Below are 20308 nucleotides of genomic sequence, written 5' to 3' on the forward strand. Positions count from 1 at the left end.
AAAGAAAGAAAGAAAGAAAGAAAGAAAGAAAGAAAGAGTGTCTCTCTCTTAATTCCACACACTTAATCTCTGGTAACAAACACCTCAAAATCAAATCAAATAGAAGAGACCGTATACTTGCAGCCTTTAAAATTGAAATGTTTCATCTTTCAAGTTGAAAAAAAATATAATCTCTTGCTTGCTGATGAGTAAAAGAAACAGAAAGACAGAGTACCCATAATCATTTGTTTTATTTACTAGCGGCGTGACAACCAAAGCCCAGGGCATTGGCAATTGCTTTATTCATTTAAGTGTAGACCCAGAAGAATAAATATATTTTGTCAAAATTGCATTTATTTATTTATTTTTTTTTTGAGACAGGGTTTCTCTGTGTAGCCCTGGCTGTCCTGGAACTCATTCTGTAGACCAGGCTGGCCTCAAACTCAGAAATCCACCTGCCTCTGCCTCTCAAGTGCTGGGATTAAAGGTGTGTGCCACCACCGCCCAGCTGCGTTTTTTTTCCCCCATTTTGACAATGATCCTGTAAAACATTTCATAACAGGTGCACACTGATCCCTGACCATAGCTCAAGGCTTTACCGTGGGCTCCAAGGGAAGGGTCCTACTTCTGCATTTATATTTTTGCTGGAGAAGGGGCAGTTGGGAGCCACTCTTCCTTTATGCTGTAGTGCAAATCTGTAAAATGCAGAGCTTCACACCATGAGCTCCACACAAAGCTAATGCATCTATGAACTCCCAAGAGGGAATCTTTAAACAAAGACTCCCCATATACTTAACCACACAGAAAAACCCAGCTTCTTCATGAGAAACAGCACAGGGGCAGGAGAGCCTGCACCGCTGAACATCAGACAGCTAACCTTCCTCTTGCTATCTGAAATGTACAGCACACCACTGAACACTCTTAGTCCTTTTGACCAAAGGATATCTCAGAGGTTTCTGAGGTGCCTCTCAGCTAACAGTCTCAGCCAACTCATCAGGATTATGGTAGGCAGAATGGCACCTCCAACAGCATCTATATTCCTGCCTTCAGGATGTAAGAGTGTGTTCCTTTCAACGCTAAAAGAAAGTTTGCAGACATGATGAAAACAAGAGTTTAGGGACAGAAGATGTTCTGTATTATCTGGGTATCCTATGGCCATGGGAAGTTCTCATAAGCGGAAACTGGAAAGTTGAAAGTAGAGGAAGAGGCTGTGAAGAGCAGAGCACAGATGGCCCCAAGGACTTGCAGAAGAAATCAAACTCTACGTCACTATCCACTGAGGCCCTCTGGTCCCCAGAAGTACACGTGACGGAGCCCAGGAGTTTCTGCTCATTTGTTACAGTTGCACTAAGAAATTAAGACAAGCAGCCACTGAGGTACTGAAGTGCCGCGTGACTTGTGTGATATATAGACTTTGTGATCTTAACTTCCCAGAGCTGCAGAGCAAACATTTAAGGTCATGTTGAGTCTCTTGCAAAGGCAAGAGTTCAGCCCAAAGCTAGCCCAATTTGTAATTGAAGATTTTGTAGTTGTTAATGAATTGTGGGGTTCCTTGAAGTGTTATCAACCCAAGTCCCTTCTCAGCTACATGATTCACAAAATTGTGAGGCCAAAAACAAATTCTCAAAGTTGGTCACATCCTTTTCGATCTCGAAAACTTAGTAGAAGACAACATCAATCAGCCAGACATTGTAGGCTTGGCATGAGGGAAGACAGACATAGGGCACTGGAGTGGAACCAAAAGCCCAGATATGAAGCCTCACAGGTATCACACACTGATGAGCATCGTGATGATCAAACGATTTGGATGAGAAAGAATGGTGTTTTCAACAGTGGTAGTGGAGAAACTGGATAGGCACTGGCCAAAAATTAAAAAATAAAAAAAAATGTACATTCTTAGCCTTGCCACATGCAGGAACTAACCTCAAGAGATAATACTCTATCAAGGGAAAACATTAATAATATGTCATCTTTCCCTGTTGGTTTTTGTTGTTGTTTTTATTTAAACTGTGAAGTAAAAATCATAGGCACCTAGCAAATACAAAAGTGGATGCTCACAGTCAGCTATAGGATGGAATACAGGGCCCCCAATGGAGGAGCTAGAGAAAGTACCCAAGGATCTAAAGGGGTCTGCAACCCTATAGGTGGAACAGCAATATGAACTAACCAGTACCCCCAGAGCTTATGTCTCTAGCTGCATATGTAGCAGAAGATGGCCTAGTCAGCCATCAATGACAAAAGAGGCCCCTTGGTCTTGCAAACTTTATATGCCCCAGTACAGGGGAACGTCAGGACCAAGAAGTGGGAGTGGGTGGGTAGGGGGGTAGGGTGGAGAGAGGGTATAGGGAACTTTAAGGATAGCATTTGAAATGTAAATGAAGAAAATATCTAATAAAAAATTAAAAAAAAATAAATCATAGGCACCAAAAGAAAAGTGATCAGGACTGCATGAAAATCACAAATTTCAGTGCAGAAAGAATCACTTGTTGGATGGTAACATGGCTCAATGAGCTAAGGTGTTGCTGTGCACACATCAGCACTGGAGCTCAGATTCCCAGAATACACAATACAGGGATACAGAGAATCTCTGCAACAGGCTGAATAGCCAGAATAACAGAAATAGGGAGCTCTAATTGCAGAGAAACCCTACCTTCACAGAAAATGAAGAACAATCAAAAATACCATTTAATGTTATTGGGCTTACACACAGACAGACAGACAGACAGACAGACACACACACACACCACATACACATGCCCATATGAATAGGATGCACTCAGACATATGCAAACAAAAGTAACTGCTGAGAAAGAACAGGATCAGCCCACAGTTTTGGAAATATTCATAAATCATATAGCTGAGAAAGGACTTAATTGATAACACTTCAAGAAATCCCACAATCCATTAACAACTACAAAAATTTCAATTCCAAATTGGGCATAAGACACAGGTGTTTCTGTAAAGAAGGAATGCAAATGGCCAAGTGGCACATGAAATGATGTCCAGCATTGCCAGTCTTAAGGGAAATGTAAGTCAAAACTACAGTGTGATATCAGTTCACTCCAGGTAAGACAGCTTGTTGTTAGGTACATGCTAGATCCCAAGTGCAGGATGGATGCAGGTGCACACTGTGGCTGGGGATGATTGGATGCAGTACCTGGGACCCTTGCATACTGCTGCTGGAGATATGTATTCATTGCAAAAAACACTGCTATTCTGCAAAAAAACTAAAACTAAAATTACCCCATGAACTAGCTTGAATGCAGAGCTGAAAGAGTTTCTCAGAGACATGATGTTATTGGTCAGAGCAACACCAGTCACAAGTTCACCTTCCAGGGAGAATGAATGAGCCAAGTGGGATATCCACACAGGTAAGAGAATTGCATTTGACTTCAGAAAAAGGAAGTTCTGACACATGCTACAATGTGGAACATCCTTAAATATGTTACATTAGTGAAATGTAATACTACATGCTATGTTACATTAATAACTATGTTACATTAAGTGAACCCCATTACTCATAAATGGTAAAACCTGAATGCTTCCATTTGAAAATTTTAAAAAGGCAACTTAAAAGCTGTACAATTGTATGAATTAGAGACAAATATCATTACTTTAGTATACTGTAGATTTGTTTTCATTGTCAAGTTTTATTTTAAGTTAAGTAAAATCTGAAATGATGCCCCAACCCACACAGATAAGTTTATCTTCCTTTAAACACTCTGGGAGTTCTGCAGACATTTTTGTATCTTATATATTATTGGGTAGCTGATGAATAAAATATTCATATAATAAGAACTTTGACTATGAAACTCCAAATATCCAACAGAATGCTTCTATTTAATTTTGTGGTACCATGTGGCTTTTATAGGATGAAATTATTTTTCTTACTAGGTAAGATTTTAATAAAAAAATTAATCTCACTTTTATTATTTTTAAAAAATGGCTATTGAGTGTTCAGCCCTTAAGGGAGTATCCATCCTTCCTCTAAGTCTGAGGGGAATATCACAGAAAAGGGATCAGAGAGAATGTAGAAACTGGACAGTGGGGAGGAGAGCCAAGTAAGAAAGGAGGCCTTGTGGACATGAGCTGACTATTGTAATCACAGCCTCATAGCAGATGTGGTGAGAGCCCAGAGCCTGGGTGGGACTAGACCTCCAGTCGTTGACTGGGGAGGAGCTCAGTCGTCCCCTGGAGTTCCTACACACCATGCCTACTGAGGCAACAGGAACCTTTGGTTTAAGTCATAGCATAGCCATTGAGTTACCTATGCTCCAGTGGAAAGTTCCACACCCATGCCCAAGGCCATAGCCCTGGTTAAACCCAGGAAGTCACACATATTTAAAACCAACAAAAAGTGTGTGTTTGGGGGGGAGCAAGTATGAAAAGAATGTAGGAACTATATGTTATGAACTCTGCAGTGAATACATTAGTACTTACATTAAAAAAATCCCTATTAGCCACCAAGTCATACAATATGCTGACCTGTGTGCAAGATAAAGATGATCCTTAGGAAATACAAGTGCAGGTTTTTCAAAAGGGAGTACTGAAACCTCTATCAGAAAAGAGTCAGTAGGTACCACTAAGATGTAAATGAGGGGGATTACATGAGCATACTTAAATATCTGACAGATTAATCACTCAGATGATGAATATCATCTATGCTTGTGGTATTACCAATCACCTTGTACAAGTATGTAAATCCCATCTTGGAACCAAAAGCTAAGGTTCCTGATTCAAGCAAGAATTGAGCTTGAGCCAGAGGAAGAGCAAAAGGAAAAACAAAACTAAAACCAAAACCCGAAACATATCCAGGAGAAAAAAGGGGGGGGGCGTGGTCATAACTAACTGTGCTCAGGCTTGAGCTCTGATGCATCAAGGGTTTGAAAGGAGTGGGAAAAGCAACAGAAGAGGGAATCCTGGAGGGAAGGATAAGGCACAGACAGGGGGACTGGACAGACCGAAAGGAGAAATTTCAGAAAAGGTTGAATTGATCTGCAGGAGGGGAGGGGGGCAAACAAACCCACTCTCCAGATGGGGCTTTTTCTTCCTGTTCCCTGAAATGCCGACTTTATACATGAGTGTGAGCTTCCTTGCTCCTTGATGCTGAAGAGTCAGAAAAGTCCAACAGGCACCTGAGATTCAAGATGAGCCCACTGATGGATGAAGGCTTGAGGAACATCCGCATTTAGGTTAATGGAAGAAAGGATGAGGGAGAGAAGACAAGGAGGGAGAGAGCTTGGTCATTACTCTATAATGTGGATGAGCTGTAGAAAATGGTCCCTTAGCACATCCCACCACCGAGCACTTCCCCTTTGGCTGAAAGAGACAGAAACAGTCATAGAAATAGAAAGTCTCCCGACCTAGCCACACTTGCCTGACATGTGAACAGAAGGCCAAACTGCAACTGTAACTGGTTTTCAGGGAGAGACTGAGGGATTAAATTATTTCATTTCCAGGAGCACTTGGGTCTCCAGCGTTACTTCCCTTGGCTGGAATTAGCTGGTAATTGTGAGGAGTGGTGGCCTGCTCTGATCCCTGTAACAGTTGGAGTTGCACGACTTCTAAGTCCCTCTCCCTGGAGACCTGTTCTGTGGCAGCAAATGACTAGGCAGAACAATGTGTTAAAACCGGGGGCACTACCGAGAAGTCCGGGCCATCTGGGTAGGGCCTCCTTGTTATATCTGAACAGCTGAACAATGAGAACGCATCTTGGGGTGAAGCTAGGAAGTTGCTCAAGTGACTTCTTCCCATATTTCTCAGGTGTAAGATGAAAAGCAGTCCCATTAAACGCCGCTGCCCTGCCTCTTAACAAAGACAGCACAGTGCACAGTGACCAAGAACAGGGATGTAGTGTGATCTTTGTGATACATCCCATCATGGAAGACAGCCAAGAGAGGATGCACAGCATGAAAATCACATGGCCTGGGACAGTCAAAGGACTGCAGCTCCAACATTTGTGAAGGTTCATGAAAGGCCCATAATGACAGGACTCACAAAGAAATGGCCTCGCTGAGTTAAATGTGGCCCTTTGTGAGTCCCAGAGCTTTTTAAAGTGTATTTATTTCAATGTGATCAAGCCAGAAAAAAAGCACTGCTAGTAATTTGAATTATCCTTACAACCTTCTTTGGGCTCTAGGCTCACTCAAGAACTTCTAAATGAGCATGATTTACCACGAGAAGGAGTCGCATCAAGGCTTTGGGGAATATAGATGCCACAATCAGGGATGATGACTGAAGGAAATTGAGGCCTGGGAAGTGAGTAGCAGTTGGATTAAATTAATCAATCTCGGGCGTTTTGGAACTGTTCAGAGCGGTTGAGCTCAGTAGATGACAGGCAGGGACCTTGCACAGTCATGCAGGTGGGGACTGGATATTATCCCATCCCCTACAACAGGAAGAGTCGTGCTTATCTACTTTCAGGCAGGCCCCACTGCAAGATGCTGAGGACACTCTTACCATGGAGGCCACTAAGGGCCATCATCAGTGCAGGCAACAGTTTCTCCCATTGAGTTTACATGATCTAAACGGAACCTCTGCCAGATAGCTTAGCAAATCCAGTTTCTCCAGCCCATGGCCTTTTCTGCTAGATAATTAAGACACAGCTAAACTGCAGAGGAGCAACAAAGGCTATTACCATCTGCTGCGTTCCCCTGGGGGAATCTGAGCGAGGGCCACACCTGCCTTGCTTTCTCATGGGAGAGCCTCCGATTCTTGAAAACCCCATAATAAGCATTGAGAAAAACAAAAACAGCATTGTGGGGATTAGACTTCTTAGGTCAGTGGAAGATGTCAAAGCCTCTCTGCTACCCTCCATCCTGACTGGTTGTCCAAACTCAAAGTCCAGTCTTTCCAACCCCAGCCTTAAGGCTGCTGTGCAGGAAGCCCCCTACCCCCTACCCAAACCCTACTTCTGCAGCTGCATTCCAAATATGCATCAGAGTCTTTGACCAAGTTACATGAAATCAGTAAATGAAGGGTCATTAGCTCATTCCAGGATCTTCCTAGACACCTCACATATTCTTGGGGTACACAGCGTAAGCCTTTCTCTTTAAATTGGTGTGATCCAAAACCACACCAGACTGCAACACACGATGCGGGCTTTCGGCGGTCTCTGTCTGAACACTTAGATTTGTCAAATGGATGCAGCTGTAGACGCGTAACCGACTAAAACAATAATGGATGTGATTTTCACCATTCAGAGAGTTAGACAGTAAATGGTTCCTATAGCAACTGAAGACAGTCCACTCTCTCTGCTCCTGGTACTTTCCATGTGGTAAGTGATGTTAAATTTATGCTTTAATATATATGGTGTAAAATACTCGAGTTAAGCTTGCTGAAGGAACCATAATTTTACCTCTTTACAAATCATTTTGTAGCTTTTATACCTAATAACGAAACGGTTCTGATATACAGTTCTGATTTTCCCCTCATTATCTATAAATGAAGCTAAAAGCCACCAGAAAATGTAGACCGTATGTGACCAGCCCTACCTCACATGCCAGAACAATGCACGTGGTTGCTCAGACACACATAAACACAAGGTAAAAATTATAACTTAATTGGCAACTTAAATTCCTTCACAAAGGTCACGAATCCTTGACAATGTCTAGGTTTCCCACTGTGCTTTGCAAAGAGCATTGCAGGTTAAGAGACAGTTTCTACACAGGGGTATCTTGAGTATTAATCCTAGCTCATTACCAACAATGTGCCAATGTGTCCCAAGGTAAGAGAACAGAGTTCTCCAGGCCTCAGCTGTGGCTTCTACAAGTGGGTACAAAGTTCTGCAAGGATCAATGACAAAATTAACCCACAAACCAAAAATCAAAGCTCAAACATCACCCAGGAGAATGCCTACCCTCCAGCAGTGCTCTGTAAATGACATTATACATACATACATACATACATACATACACACACATCTATATCTATATCTATATCTATATCTATATCTATATCTATATCTATATCTATATCTATATCTATATCTATATCTATATCTATATCTATATCTATATCNATATCTATATCTATATCTATATCTATATCTATATCTATATCTATATCTATATCTATATCTATATCTATATCTATATCTATATCATCTATATCTATATCATCTATATCTATATCATCTATATCTATATCATCTATATCTATATCATCTATATCATCTATCTATCTATATATATCATCTATACCTATATCTATCTACCTATGTCTCTATATATTCCTAGCACCTATAGAAATCAGTGATATAAGCGCTGTTCCTGCAATATGCTTCATGTGTTCACGCTGGACTCTGCTGTGGATAAAGGCTGCTCGTGGGAGAATCATTTCAGTCACAAGCTCTCAAGATCCCCCCACCCCTCTCTAAAAGTATCTAAGATTACCTGAGCTCAGAAAAGAAGAAAAAAAAATGATTTTTTAAACTTAGATATAACACTTTTTTTTCAGGTTGGTTTGATTATGAGCAGATAAGTAGAATCATACAACAAACTCGAAAAAATATATCCATTTCTAGACCAACAACTAAAAAAAAAAAAATTAAATTCCGAGTGAGGTTTTTTGTTTTTGTTTTTTCCTCTAAGGAAAGCACTCTCAATATAGGAGCTTAATGGAAGGAGATTTCTGTGAAATGTGGAGGGGGGGGGCGGGGATGTGTTCATTCAGCCACTGCTCTGGCTCGGGTATTACCATGGTAAGCTTGTACATAGAGGCCATATTAGATGGGTGTGGCTACCATCTTTATCAGGTCCCACAATGATCATTTTTTAAAATGCAACTCTGAGGAAGTGAAAGTGTTAAAATGGAGAAATGGTGGGACTGAAAAGAGTCAGGAAAGACAGGACGCTGCACATGTTAGGAAAGACACGACGCTGCACGCTGCCCAGATGCTTCAAACAGGATCCACGGTGATGACTTTGCCTGATGTCTGCTGTCTATTCTAGACCAGCAGACAAGATCCCATAAGGCTTTACACATACATCTTCATACTAAAGACCCTCCCTGTGGACAGAAGCCAGGGGTGTCCTAAGCAAGCATCTCAGATGCCAAATGTTTGTGTCACCATAAACTGGTCATTGGAGTTCACTTGGAGATGCCATTGCATCTATGAAGGAGTAGAAAGCCCCGCACCAGCAGGAGGCTGACAGGTACTGTAGGCGCTGGATTACATGGGTGTTCTTTAAGTTTTGTTTAGGGTTTAGATATGTGCATGATGGCAGGCATGTGCTCGCATGTGCTTCTGCACAGGTACCGTGGAATGCATGCCCAGGTCCGAGGTCAATTTTTGTAGGAGTGGGTTCTCGGTTTCCAGCATGTGGGGCTAGGGGGCCCAGACTCATGGCACAAGGCTTGGTGACAAGTACTTTAATTCACTGAGCAATCCTGCTGACCCTCATAATGAAATCTTATTTCCTTTTCTACTTCTAAGTACTGATGAATACCATACAATCATTTAAAAAAACATTTTTGCTCACTTAAACATCAAGGGTTCATACAGCCATACATAGATTTAAGAGTCAATGACTATATAATACAATCAGCAGCTTAAAAAGAATTCATAAAAAAAATAGAAACATTAAAAGAACTAAACTATATATGAAAAAATATTAGAGCATTTTTTTAAATTTTAGGGGTTTTCCCATCATCATATGTATGCATGTGTGTGTGTGTGTATATGTGTGTGTGTGAGAAAGAGAGAGAGAATGCACGTATGAGTACACATATAAACACATATACATTGTCTGAGATGTTCTCAAAATCAGGCTAGAAAAGTGATCAAAAGTTGGTGTAACAATAGGAAATAAGGTCACATTTGAGTACTTGGATGTTTTTGAGACAGGGTTTCTCTGTATAGCCCTGGCTGTCCTGGAACTCACTTTGTAGACCAGGCTGGCCTTGAACTCAGAAATCTGCCTGCCTCTGCCTCCTGAGTGCTGGGATTAAAGGCGTGTGCCACCATGCCCGGCTTACATAAACATTAAATAATTTTACAATTATAATATATAATATATTTATTTATATAATAATTTAAATAATAATTACATAAAATTAAATAATTTTAGTGTTCTGTATGGTAAAACACCATATTAAATGCATAGACGTCTATATCTGACAACATCTACCAAGCACCACCAAGAACTTCAGATCCCAACATCTCTGTGTCCAGAATGCTGGCTTTAAGACTCTGCAGATAGGAAGATGGGTGCTCACCCTACTGAGTTTATTTTACAGTTCTGTGTTTTGGAAAAATTCTACCCACCGAATGCATACTTGAGGATGATATGAACCACATCCCCAAGAGGAGATGCATCTGTCAGTGATAAAAAATAAAGTCTCTTTTAGGAGCTACAGAGTTCAGCAGTTAAGAGCCCTTCCTGATCTTCCAGAGGACTCAAGTTTGGTTCTCAGTGCCACAGATACTAGCTTACAACTGCCTGCAACTCTAGCTCCAGGGGACCTGAAAAGCTCTTTCTGCCTCCGAGGGCAGCAGGGCACAAATGCCATATATTCACACAAACACATGCACATACACAAAAATAAAATCTTTAACATTTTTCTTTACTTATATTTCATCAGATATATTAAAAGTTTGTGATAACTACAACAAAGGGGATATTTAAAGTATGTGTCAAACCATCAAAAACTTGGACCTTTCATTAGGTGTGGCTCAACATGTACCTGTAATACACATGGATATTTCTCCTAAGGTCAGGGTGGTTCCTTGATGTTCCTGATGTGACAGGGTCACAGTCAGAATCTTTGAATGTTGTACGCAATGCCTGTTACCCTACCTTGCAGAGAGGATAGCACAGAGTTCAACGTGCACAGCAGTGCAGCAAGTTCTCACTGTTCGTATCTATGCAGGTGACCCCCAGTGACTGACAGTGCACCTCCCTTATCTGTCAAACAGATGTAATCAGAGGGGACCCTAGAAACTCTGTGCCCAGTTCCTCCTTGCGACATTCTAAAGGCTGCCACATAGCAATCAAAGTGTTTGCTCATGACTACCCTTGTACGTACCCATGTATATTTGTATATGAAGCGCGTGCCCCTAAGTAAACATTTATCTTAGATTTCTAGATCTTGTGTTACTCCTTGGGGAGATGTACAGCACAGAGAAAGCTAGAAGATATTTTTTTTCTCATCCCATTTTGTGCCTGGATCTCAGAATGTTAAGATCCTGGAGCGTTGACATGCAGAAGACCCTTTTTATAAAGGCTAAAGTGTCAGAGGCACTGCGTGTGGAGTATCCCTCATTAGAAATGTTTGGAACTTAGTGTTGAGATTGGCTCAGGTTTGTGATGTTTGCATACAGAATTATTGATAGTGAGATCTAGGGCTAGGGAAATGGCTGAGAGGATATAGGACTTGCAAGTATGAGAACTAGAGTTTGGGTCCCCAGAAACCATGCCAAAGGTAGGCAGTCATGGCAGGTGCCTATACTCTCAGCACTCAGAAGGCAAGGCTAGGGGATCCACTGAGCAAACTAGACTAGCTAAAGCTGGTGAATTTGTGGTTTCAGGAAAGCCCGCAATTCAATAAATACAGTGGGTAGTGATCAAAGGAGACATATCAAATCAGCTTTGGGCTTTTTATGCATACATATACACACAAAGGCATGCATGCACAGACATGTATACACATACACACAATATGTGCACACATGAACACATACTAACATACAGTTACACACATGCACATACACACAGGTTTACACACCCACATACAAGTGCACAGGCAGCTGCATATACATATGCATACATGTACACAAACGTGTAAATATGCACATAAAATAATGAAAAAAAAGTCATCCAGGTCTACAGAGTAAAATCAGTTACATTTCAGATAAACCTTATGCACAAAGGCTAAAAGTGATTTTTACAATATTTTAATGTTTTGAGTTTGGATCTTCTCCCTAAACTGCTCATGAAATAAATACTTTCCCACAAAATGTCTACTCAACTATAATTTAACAGTAGAATTACTTGATCATCACAAGAGTCACAAACCAAATAGCATCCCAAGAGCAAGAAAAAGTATTGATAACTTAAAAATCCAGAGTCATGTAAATTCTATGGCTATTGTGTCCCATCTTGGCCTAGGCACATGAGTACAGGAGAGTTTCAAGCATGGCAAAGGCAGATAATTAGAAAGGAGGAGGAGGAGGAGAAAGAAGAAGAAGAAGAAGAAGAAGAAGAAGAAGAAGAAGAAGAAGAAGAAGAAGAAGAAGAAGAAGAAGAAGAAGAAGAAGAAGAAGAAGAAGAAGAAGAAGAAAAAGTAGTAGTAGTAGTAGAAGACATCTTGAAAAATGAAAAGGGCAACATCCTGGAGTCAAACAGTAATGGAGTTATCAATATGAGAAAGAGTCTATCAGAATCTGAAAAATAGAGGCCTTGTAGAGAAAGCCTGATGAGAAAAGCATGCCAAGGTGTCTAAGTACATACTCTTCCTACAGGCTCTGCACCCGAGCACTGAAAAAAACAAAAAACAAAATCCACAAATCAAAAATAAATTGAAAGCCAGATAATGGCTCGTGTCTCTAGTTCTAGCGCTTGGGAAGCCGAAGAAGAAAAATGTTCTGGGCTACATAGCAAGTTCCAGATCAGCCTGGCTCTACAGTGCAACTATGTTAGGAAACGGAAACTGTTTCCTGATAACACACAGGCTTTGTCCTTGTCATTAGCCCCTGACAAACTCAGCACAGCTACCAATGCACAGCCCCTGACACTGTACTACCTGTTGTAAGCTATCTTGACATTCTTTCAGTATGTGAGAGAATGTATACAGGTCACACACAAATGCTACAACATTTTATACAAGGATGACACTTGAGGACTGTTACATATACAGGCTTCCTTACCACAAATTTCAGGACACCCATGGACTACTGTTAAGGACCAGTTATATAATATGTTCACCTTTTCATTCCAATTTACTATACCATTGGATTTTGCTTCAGATTATTTACTTTCCAACCTTGTTTCACAATGGAATCACTTGGACAAGATTTGATGAAGAACTGAAGGATAGGCCCTCCTTCAGACCCATTATATTAGAATCTGAAGGTAGGCCTGAAATTCCTAAGTCTCCCAAGGTAATTCTGTGGTTGAGGCAGGATGGAAAGGTCTACAGCAAGATAGCTCTCTGTCTCCTAAAATAAAAATCAGTTGTCTCCTTATAACAAGCTAAACACTGTTTAAAATGAACATTTCAGCCGGGTATGGTGGCGCACACCTTTAATCCCAGCACTCAGGAGGCAGAGGCAGGCAGATTTCTGAATTTGAGGCCATCCTGGTCTACAAAGTGAGTTCCAGGACAGCCAGGGCTACACAGAGAAACCTGTAATGGATTAAAGATTGGAATCCCAAAGTAATCCATCTGAAACAGAGGTTGCCAGGTCTGGGATATCTGTAAAATCTAAGAGCCAATGTTGTCCTTGATGTGACAGGGAGTCCCTGGGATTATTCCTGAACCTGGGAGCTCACACTTCTCATTGTCTCCTCCCAAGTCGTGTGCACACATGAAACAAGAGCAGCGAAGTCGTTTTCCATGAATAATTAAGAACTGTACAGACAACAACAAAAAGAATAGTGTCATTTTTAAAAGGTGCTAAATGCTTTGTGGAAAATGTCAATAAAAGATGTCTATCTCCTTCATCAAGCACAACAGACAACCGATCTGGATCTCATTAACACAAACATCCACCCACTCAGGCAATAATCTGATATCCCCTAGCACAATAATTTAAAATAACTGAGGCGTGGGATAAAAAGAAAAAAGCTAAATGCTTATATCAATCTTCAAGTGCGACAAAAAGCTTTTAAAAGTAACGATTACTAAACTTTCAGAAACAAATAAAAAAAGTAAGGGTGGATTTAGAACATGTAATTTTAAACTTCTATACGTATCCCTACTTCCTGGAAGTAAGTTAGGATATAGAGAAGAAGAAAAAAAAAGGAGGGCGTGTGACATCAGCCAGAAGGGCAAGGTGGCCTCCTCCTCAGACACATTACCATCTGATAGTTCATCGTGGCCTCATCCTGGAAAAATACGTTTGACTACTAGTCACTTCCTCCGGAAAAGAGGACAACATGAATAACCAGCTAAGCTGTGTTGATTAAAAGGGTTAAAGTATTTCAAATTCATATAAATGTGACACTTCACCATTGTCAGGCTATCACAGAAGTGAAAAGTACAGTAAGAGTCAGAGACGGGACGGAGAAGGAAGTGAAACAAGATAAAATGGAAGCCTGTTATTTTGAGACAGTGGACACAGAAGGGTTAAAACATAGAGTACTTTAGCTTGGTAGCAAATTTGAAATTATAAATAATAAAGTAGAAATATTTAAAGACCTGGGGTTGTGTCTCTGGGGGAGCACAGGTCTAACACATATCTAGCACATGCCTAGCACAGGTATAGCATGCATAAGGATGGGAATGTGGTCCCAGCACTGCAAAAACAAATAACTAGAACTCTGCAAAGAACTTAAGGAAAGCAGGAAAGAAGAAGGGGAGAAAGTACTCTAGGAGATTTGAGGAATGAGCGGGCTGTAGATTAAAACCGAAAAGAAACAAGAAGCACTGCAATTGGAGCTCAGCAAGAAGAGCTGCGATTGGGGCTCAGCAAGGAGAAGTGCTGTGATTGGAGCTCAGCAAGAAGAGCTGCGATTGGGGCTCAGCAAGGAGAAGCACTGTGATTGGAGCTCAGCACGAAGAGCCATGAATGGAGCTCACCAATGAGAAGAACACCACCCCTCCCAGGTGCTCTGTGGATGAGGAGCCAGTCACTGGGATCCACTCAATCTGTCACAACATCCCAGGGTGGGCAGGGGCTCAAACAACTTACTGCCATGCAGAAATGTATAGGGCAGGACTTAAAGAGCTGAAGCCTCAAGGACCATGCTTATTTGAGGATCCGTGCATAACTTAAATGCTTGAAATTCAAAGAAGTGCTATTAATTTTTACATGGATTCCTGATATGAATTATTTAGAAATTCATCCTACAGAAAGGCGTACAAAGCGAGCTCTCCTCTCTTCGTCCCGTGTGTGGAGAGAGAAAGAGGGATGAGGGAGGGGGAGGGGGAGAGGGAAAAGAAGGCGTTCAGAGATATAGAGAGACAGAGACAGAGGGACAAAGGGAGACAGATGGAACTGGGGGAGCCATAGAGAGACAGAGGGGGATGGGAGGAGAGAGAGAGCAACAGAGACAGGGAGACTGTGGGGGGGGGGGTAAAGAAACAGAGAGAGAAAGCAAGAAAAAACAGGCAAACAGACATGGGGGAGGATCCCTTGGTTGTTTTTCTTCAGGGGAGAAAGGCATTATAGTTTTGAACTTAAGGTTTTTTGCTAAATCTAATTTGACAAAACCTGTAGGAGGAGATCACTGAGAAAGAGCAATAAGGAAAACGGGAATTCCAGAAAGATGGGAAAACGGCTGGACGTGTGCAGCAAGCTTGGAAACCTGGAGACATAACCGATGTGGGAAGAAGCTTCTAAAACAGAGAGGGCTTTGGTGTCTCCAGTTCCTCCTCCAGGACAGTGAAAGGTGGTGAACACACGTACCTGCAGCCAGAGCCGGTCCCCAGCCACTGTCCTGCCTATGGCGCTGCACTGGAAGGTAGCAAACTGGCCGGCATTCACCTCCACATTCTGAATCCGCAGGAAGTGGGGAGTTCTTGCTACATGGGGAAAAAGAAGTCAAGAAATTATAAGGGAACCTGTAACCAGAACACCCAGTTGTAACTAGTTGATACATTTCCCACTCCGGACCTTCCCATTGTTTATGTATTGAGGAAAAGCTCTTTGCAATGTTATTTCAAAGGGTATCATGGAAGGATTTTGATATGTATGCTTTGTGAAACAAGAGAGAGCGAGAGAGAGAAGAAGAAGAAAAGCCAGGCAATCTGGGATAGAAGCAAAAGAGAAGATATTTCATTGTTCCTGCTGGGCAAATTACAGTAGCGCAGCAGTCTCCTTGTAATAACAGATCTGTATTAATAAAGATTATACTGACGCCTAATTGATGTTTTGAACAAAAACATATTAGATATTTATACCCGCAATGTGAAAAGAACAGTAAGAAGTTAAATGATGTTGTCAAGGAAACTCTGAAACCCAAAAACAGAACTGTGCATAATATATATTTTAATACAACTAATTGGTATGCAACATTCCCTCTGTAATATTTCCCAGCTACCAAAAATACTATCCTGATAGACACACTGTGGATGATGCTGGGCTTGCCTGAGCCGGGAAAGTTTGCTGATTCTTATTTCTAATTCAAGAAATCCAAATGATTCTAAAGGCTAAGCACTGCTGTCTCCCGAGGCGTGTGTCAATATGGGGCAGCTGTATCCATAAAGGACAGCCCTGCTCAGTCAGAGGAGAACACCCTAATCTCTGCAACACACTTAAAACTAGGTGTCAGAAATTAGACTTAGTCCAGACTTGGATGCCAGGCAACTTTTATCAGGAAAAGATTCTCCTGTTGCTATGACAAAGTCCAAGATAGGGAAAGAGGCCAGAGCAAGAAGGGAGTTGTTAGGGGCATTAAAGCCGGATAATAAGCAGAATGAATTCATAATTTACCTTCATGTATCCCCTCCCTGCCAGTGGACCTTCAAGCTGTGCATAGATTGTTTTGAAGAATGGTGTCCTAGTCTGGGGACCCCGTGACTGTAAACTGACACTCATATGAGCCCAAGCAGAACCTAATTAGAACTGGAAGTGCGTTGCAAACCAAGAACAATGAATTTTAATACCAGCAGCACAGGAAAAGCTCATTATTATTTGGAGGCCAGCAATCATTCACCGCATTCCTGACGCTTAGTATGCGAAATGTTCTAAATGGGCCCTCACAGAGCAGTGTAATGATGGACCACTCTTGCTTGGTACTAATTTATTAACTTACAATCCCAAGAAAGGTTTCATTGACTCAATCGAATTGCTCCTTACTCACGAATAACATAATTCTTTGGTCTTTAAAGACATCTGAAAAAGCTTACGTAAGGCAACTGTCTTTTCTACCCTGTTCTGGAGGCACCGGAAAATCCAGGCCTTCTTTTTATCAAAAGGGCAGCCCTGGAGTTTACCCGTCAGAGGCTTTTCCAGGAAACACTCTCATGAGTTCTATTACTCCTATGGGGAGACCTGACTAGTAAAGATTTCCATTTCCAACGCCCAGGGCAGATCACTAAGCCACCCTCCCCCATCTTCTCTGCCCTAAGCCACCCTCCCCCATCTTCTTTGCCTGTCTTAACAGTCCCTGTCCCACACAGTCGCTGAGGAATCCCAGCAGTACTGTCCTTCCACAAAGCCCCACTGTTCTCTCAGCTTGTCCTGGGACCTCCGGTGGCTGTGATAGCAAGGGCAGGTGGAGCTTGGTGTCACTGCCTCTCCCACAGTGGACTCAGGGTTGTAACATTGTATTGAATGCATGTTAGTAACATTAGTAAAACCACAGGCGCATGACCTTTAGAGCTGTTTGTTTGAGGTTTCAACTTCTGCTACAGAATTCTTCTCTTCCAATTTTGCTCCCTCACCTTTGACTTTGCAATTTTTTACTACATAAAAATTATAGCAAACACAGGAGTGGATGCTCACAGTCAGCTATTGGATGTATCACAGGGCTCCCAATGGAGGAGCTAGAGAAAGTACCCAAGGAGTTAAAGGGATCTGCAACCCTATAGTTGGAACAACATGATGAACTAACCAGTATCCCAGAGCTCTTGTCTCTAGCTGCATATGTATCGAAAGATGGCCTAGTCGGCCATCACTGGAAAGAGAGGCCATTGGACTTGCAAACTTTATATGCCCCAATATAGGGGAACACCAGGGCCAAAAGAATGGGAATGGGTGGGTAGGGAAGTGGGGAGCGCTATGGGGGACTTTTGGGATAGCATTGGAAATGTAATTGAGGAAAATATGTAATAAAAAATATTAAAAATTAAAAAAATTATAGCAATTATTTTAGGCTAATCTTATCAAAGGGCCCCAGTGTTAATAAAGAGCAGGAAGACTACTGAGATGTTGAAAATGAAGAGGTATTTTCTTATCAAAGAAATTGATCACTACTGTGTTTCTTACCAAACACACACACACACATCCACTTGTGCGTGCACACACACATACACACATATCCCCAAACATTTTGTTTTTCTCCTATACATATACACACTCACATACATACATTCACACAAGCACACAAGCACTGACGTTCTGAGCACAATATAGGAAGCCTATATGGTATATGAGACATGTATAAACCTATATGATGTATGAAACAGTATAAACCTCTAGTTGATACATGTGAATGATAGACTAACAGGAAGGAATCCCAAGTTTTGACTCATGCCTCATTCCCAAGGTTATGCATATACAAAGATACTCTAAATTTTTAAAGGGATCTCAATACATGATTGTTCCTAGGGGGTTTTGTGTACACTATAATCTCAGCTGTGCCTTTACAGGAAGAGCTGGACACTAGAAGTAGATGTCTGACAAAGTGTTTCCATATTTCCTCATAATCAAGAGCTCCACTCAAGGATGATGTACACATATTCTCATATAGACCTATTCCTTGCTTCTAAGACCCTTTAGATGATATTGATCTGATGATGACAATGATGATTATTAAATATTATATGGTGAGCATTTAGAGGTATTTCCAGTCTACTTAGTGAGGGTCACACTGAAATGGGTTTGCATGCTGGGTATCAGTTACCCATGTCTTCTCTGTAATAGAAAGCAGGGACTAGATTCAAATGTGAGGGAAGCACCCAATATACATTAACTACAGAGGGCCAAATTTCTCTAATAATAACAATGGAGTTTTAACAGGCCAACAGGCCAACAGACCACAGTATGAGCTGGCTTGAAATAGCAAGCCATTTGTAGAGGCAGAGCTTATGGTCAAAGAGCACATATGTGGTACTCTCTAAGTGTACTAGGTTAGCCTTCCTTGTAAACTTGACACAGCCTACTATCAGCTGAGTGGAGCTTTAGTTGAGAAATTGCCTCAATCAGATTGGCTTGTGGGCATATCTATGTAAGACTGCCTTCATTATTTCTCAGCTGAATAGGGTACAGCCCACTGTGGGCAGCACCATTCCTAGGCAGGGGGTTCTGCATTAATCAGAAAGCTATCTAAGCACAGACCAATGATCCAGCCAGAGTGATCTTAGCTAGCATGGAGCAATGCCTCTGGCTCCTGCCACATGCCACACTTCCTTGGCTGTGAAGGGTTCCTTGGTTGAAGGCCCTGCTGCACAGTATAGCATGCACTCTGCCCTCACTTCCCTCAAGGGAATGACAGTGACCAGGAAATACAGGCTGAAATAAACCCTTCTCTTATATGTTGCTTTTAGTCAGATCGTTTTATCAAAGCTATGAAAAGAAACTAGAACATAGGCATCCTATTTGTAAGCAGCATCCTACCAAGTATTGCCAGCCCATAGAGGGTTCAGTCGTGTGTACAGAAAGAATCTTGTCTGGGAAATCCTCCCCTGTCTTTCTCAACTGTCTGTGTTGTGGCCTTTTGACAGCCTGGGTCCTTTCTTTCATTTCCCCGAGCTATCTTTGGGGCAAGGACTTCAACTTCTGGGGAGCCTCTGGGACACTTTTATGTAAAGGGTGAACACTTAATGGGTGTGTTTGAATGCACATACTCCCTAGATCCAAGTCAATCTCCTGGTCTCCTCCTTTGGAGGGCATTTCCATACGGTAAGATCCTCTGCTCGGAGTGAGGTACTGACTGTTTTCTAGATTCCGCTCAGGAAGTTTGGGATGACTGAATGCCCCCTTCTCACGCCCCTGCTGACTGCATATCACTGCATACTGACTCAGCACACCATTCTTGCTGATATGATCAACTAAGGAGAAATTAGATCCCCAACAGCTTCTTCCACAAAACTCAAACATCAAAGTGGCTCCTCTCCCCAACTCTCCTCCATTGCGGACCTTCAATGAGTTAGGGAAAGTGAAGCCCTCTCCTGCTACCTCCTAGGCTCTCAGTGGACTCAGAGATGCCCCCAAACACAAGTGTCTGAGGTTGAAAAGAAAAGGCTAATTGGAGACAAAGTTTAGCTCACAATTACAAGGAGCACACATCACACAAGAGAAGATTGATGAGACATTTTAGCCCTTATATTGAGCAAGTAGTCATTTCTTTTATCTGACAGAAACAATTTAGATGACAACATAAAATGAAACAAAGATTAGAATCCACTTTTATACACATGTATCCAATGATTAGTAGTAGTAGTAGTAGGTGTGTGTGTGTGTGAGTGTGTGTGTGTGTGAGTGTGTGAGTGTGTGTGTGTG

The 20308-nt window shown here is 41.7% G+C and overlaps 1 protein-coding gene across 7 annotated transcripts in view; it reads right to left on the reverse strand.

The window, feature by feature from the left end:
- The window catches only part of Ptprm (protein tyrosine phosphatase receptor type M), a 682149-nt gene that overhangs the window by 376844 nt on the left and 284997 nt on the right, over nt 1-20308 (reverse strand). For all 7 annotated transcript variants that reach the window (XM_029470946.1, XM_029470944.1, XM_029470943.1 and 4 more), the window contains exon 5: nt 15551-15666. In XM_029470946.1, coding sequence (XP_029326806.1) covers nt 15551-15666 — 116 coding nt within the window. The remainder of the gene's footprint in view (nt 1-15550; nt 15667-20308) is intronic.

This window comes from Mus caroli, chromosome 17, assembly GCF_900094665.2.
Source record: "Mus caroli chromosome 17, CAROLI_EIJ_v1.1, whole genome shotgun sequence".
NCBI classification, from domain to species: domain Eukaryota; kingdom Metazoa; phylum Chordata; class Mammalia; order Rodentia; family Muridae; genus Mus; species Mus caroli.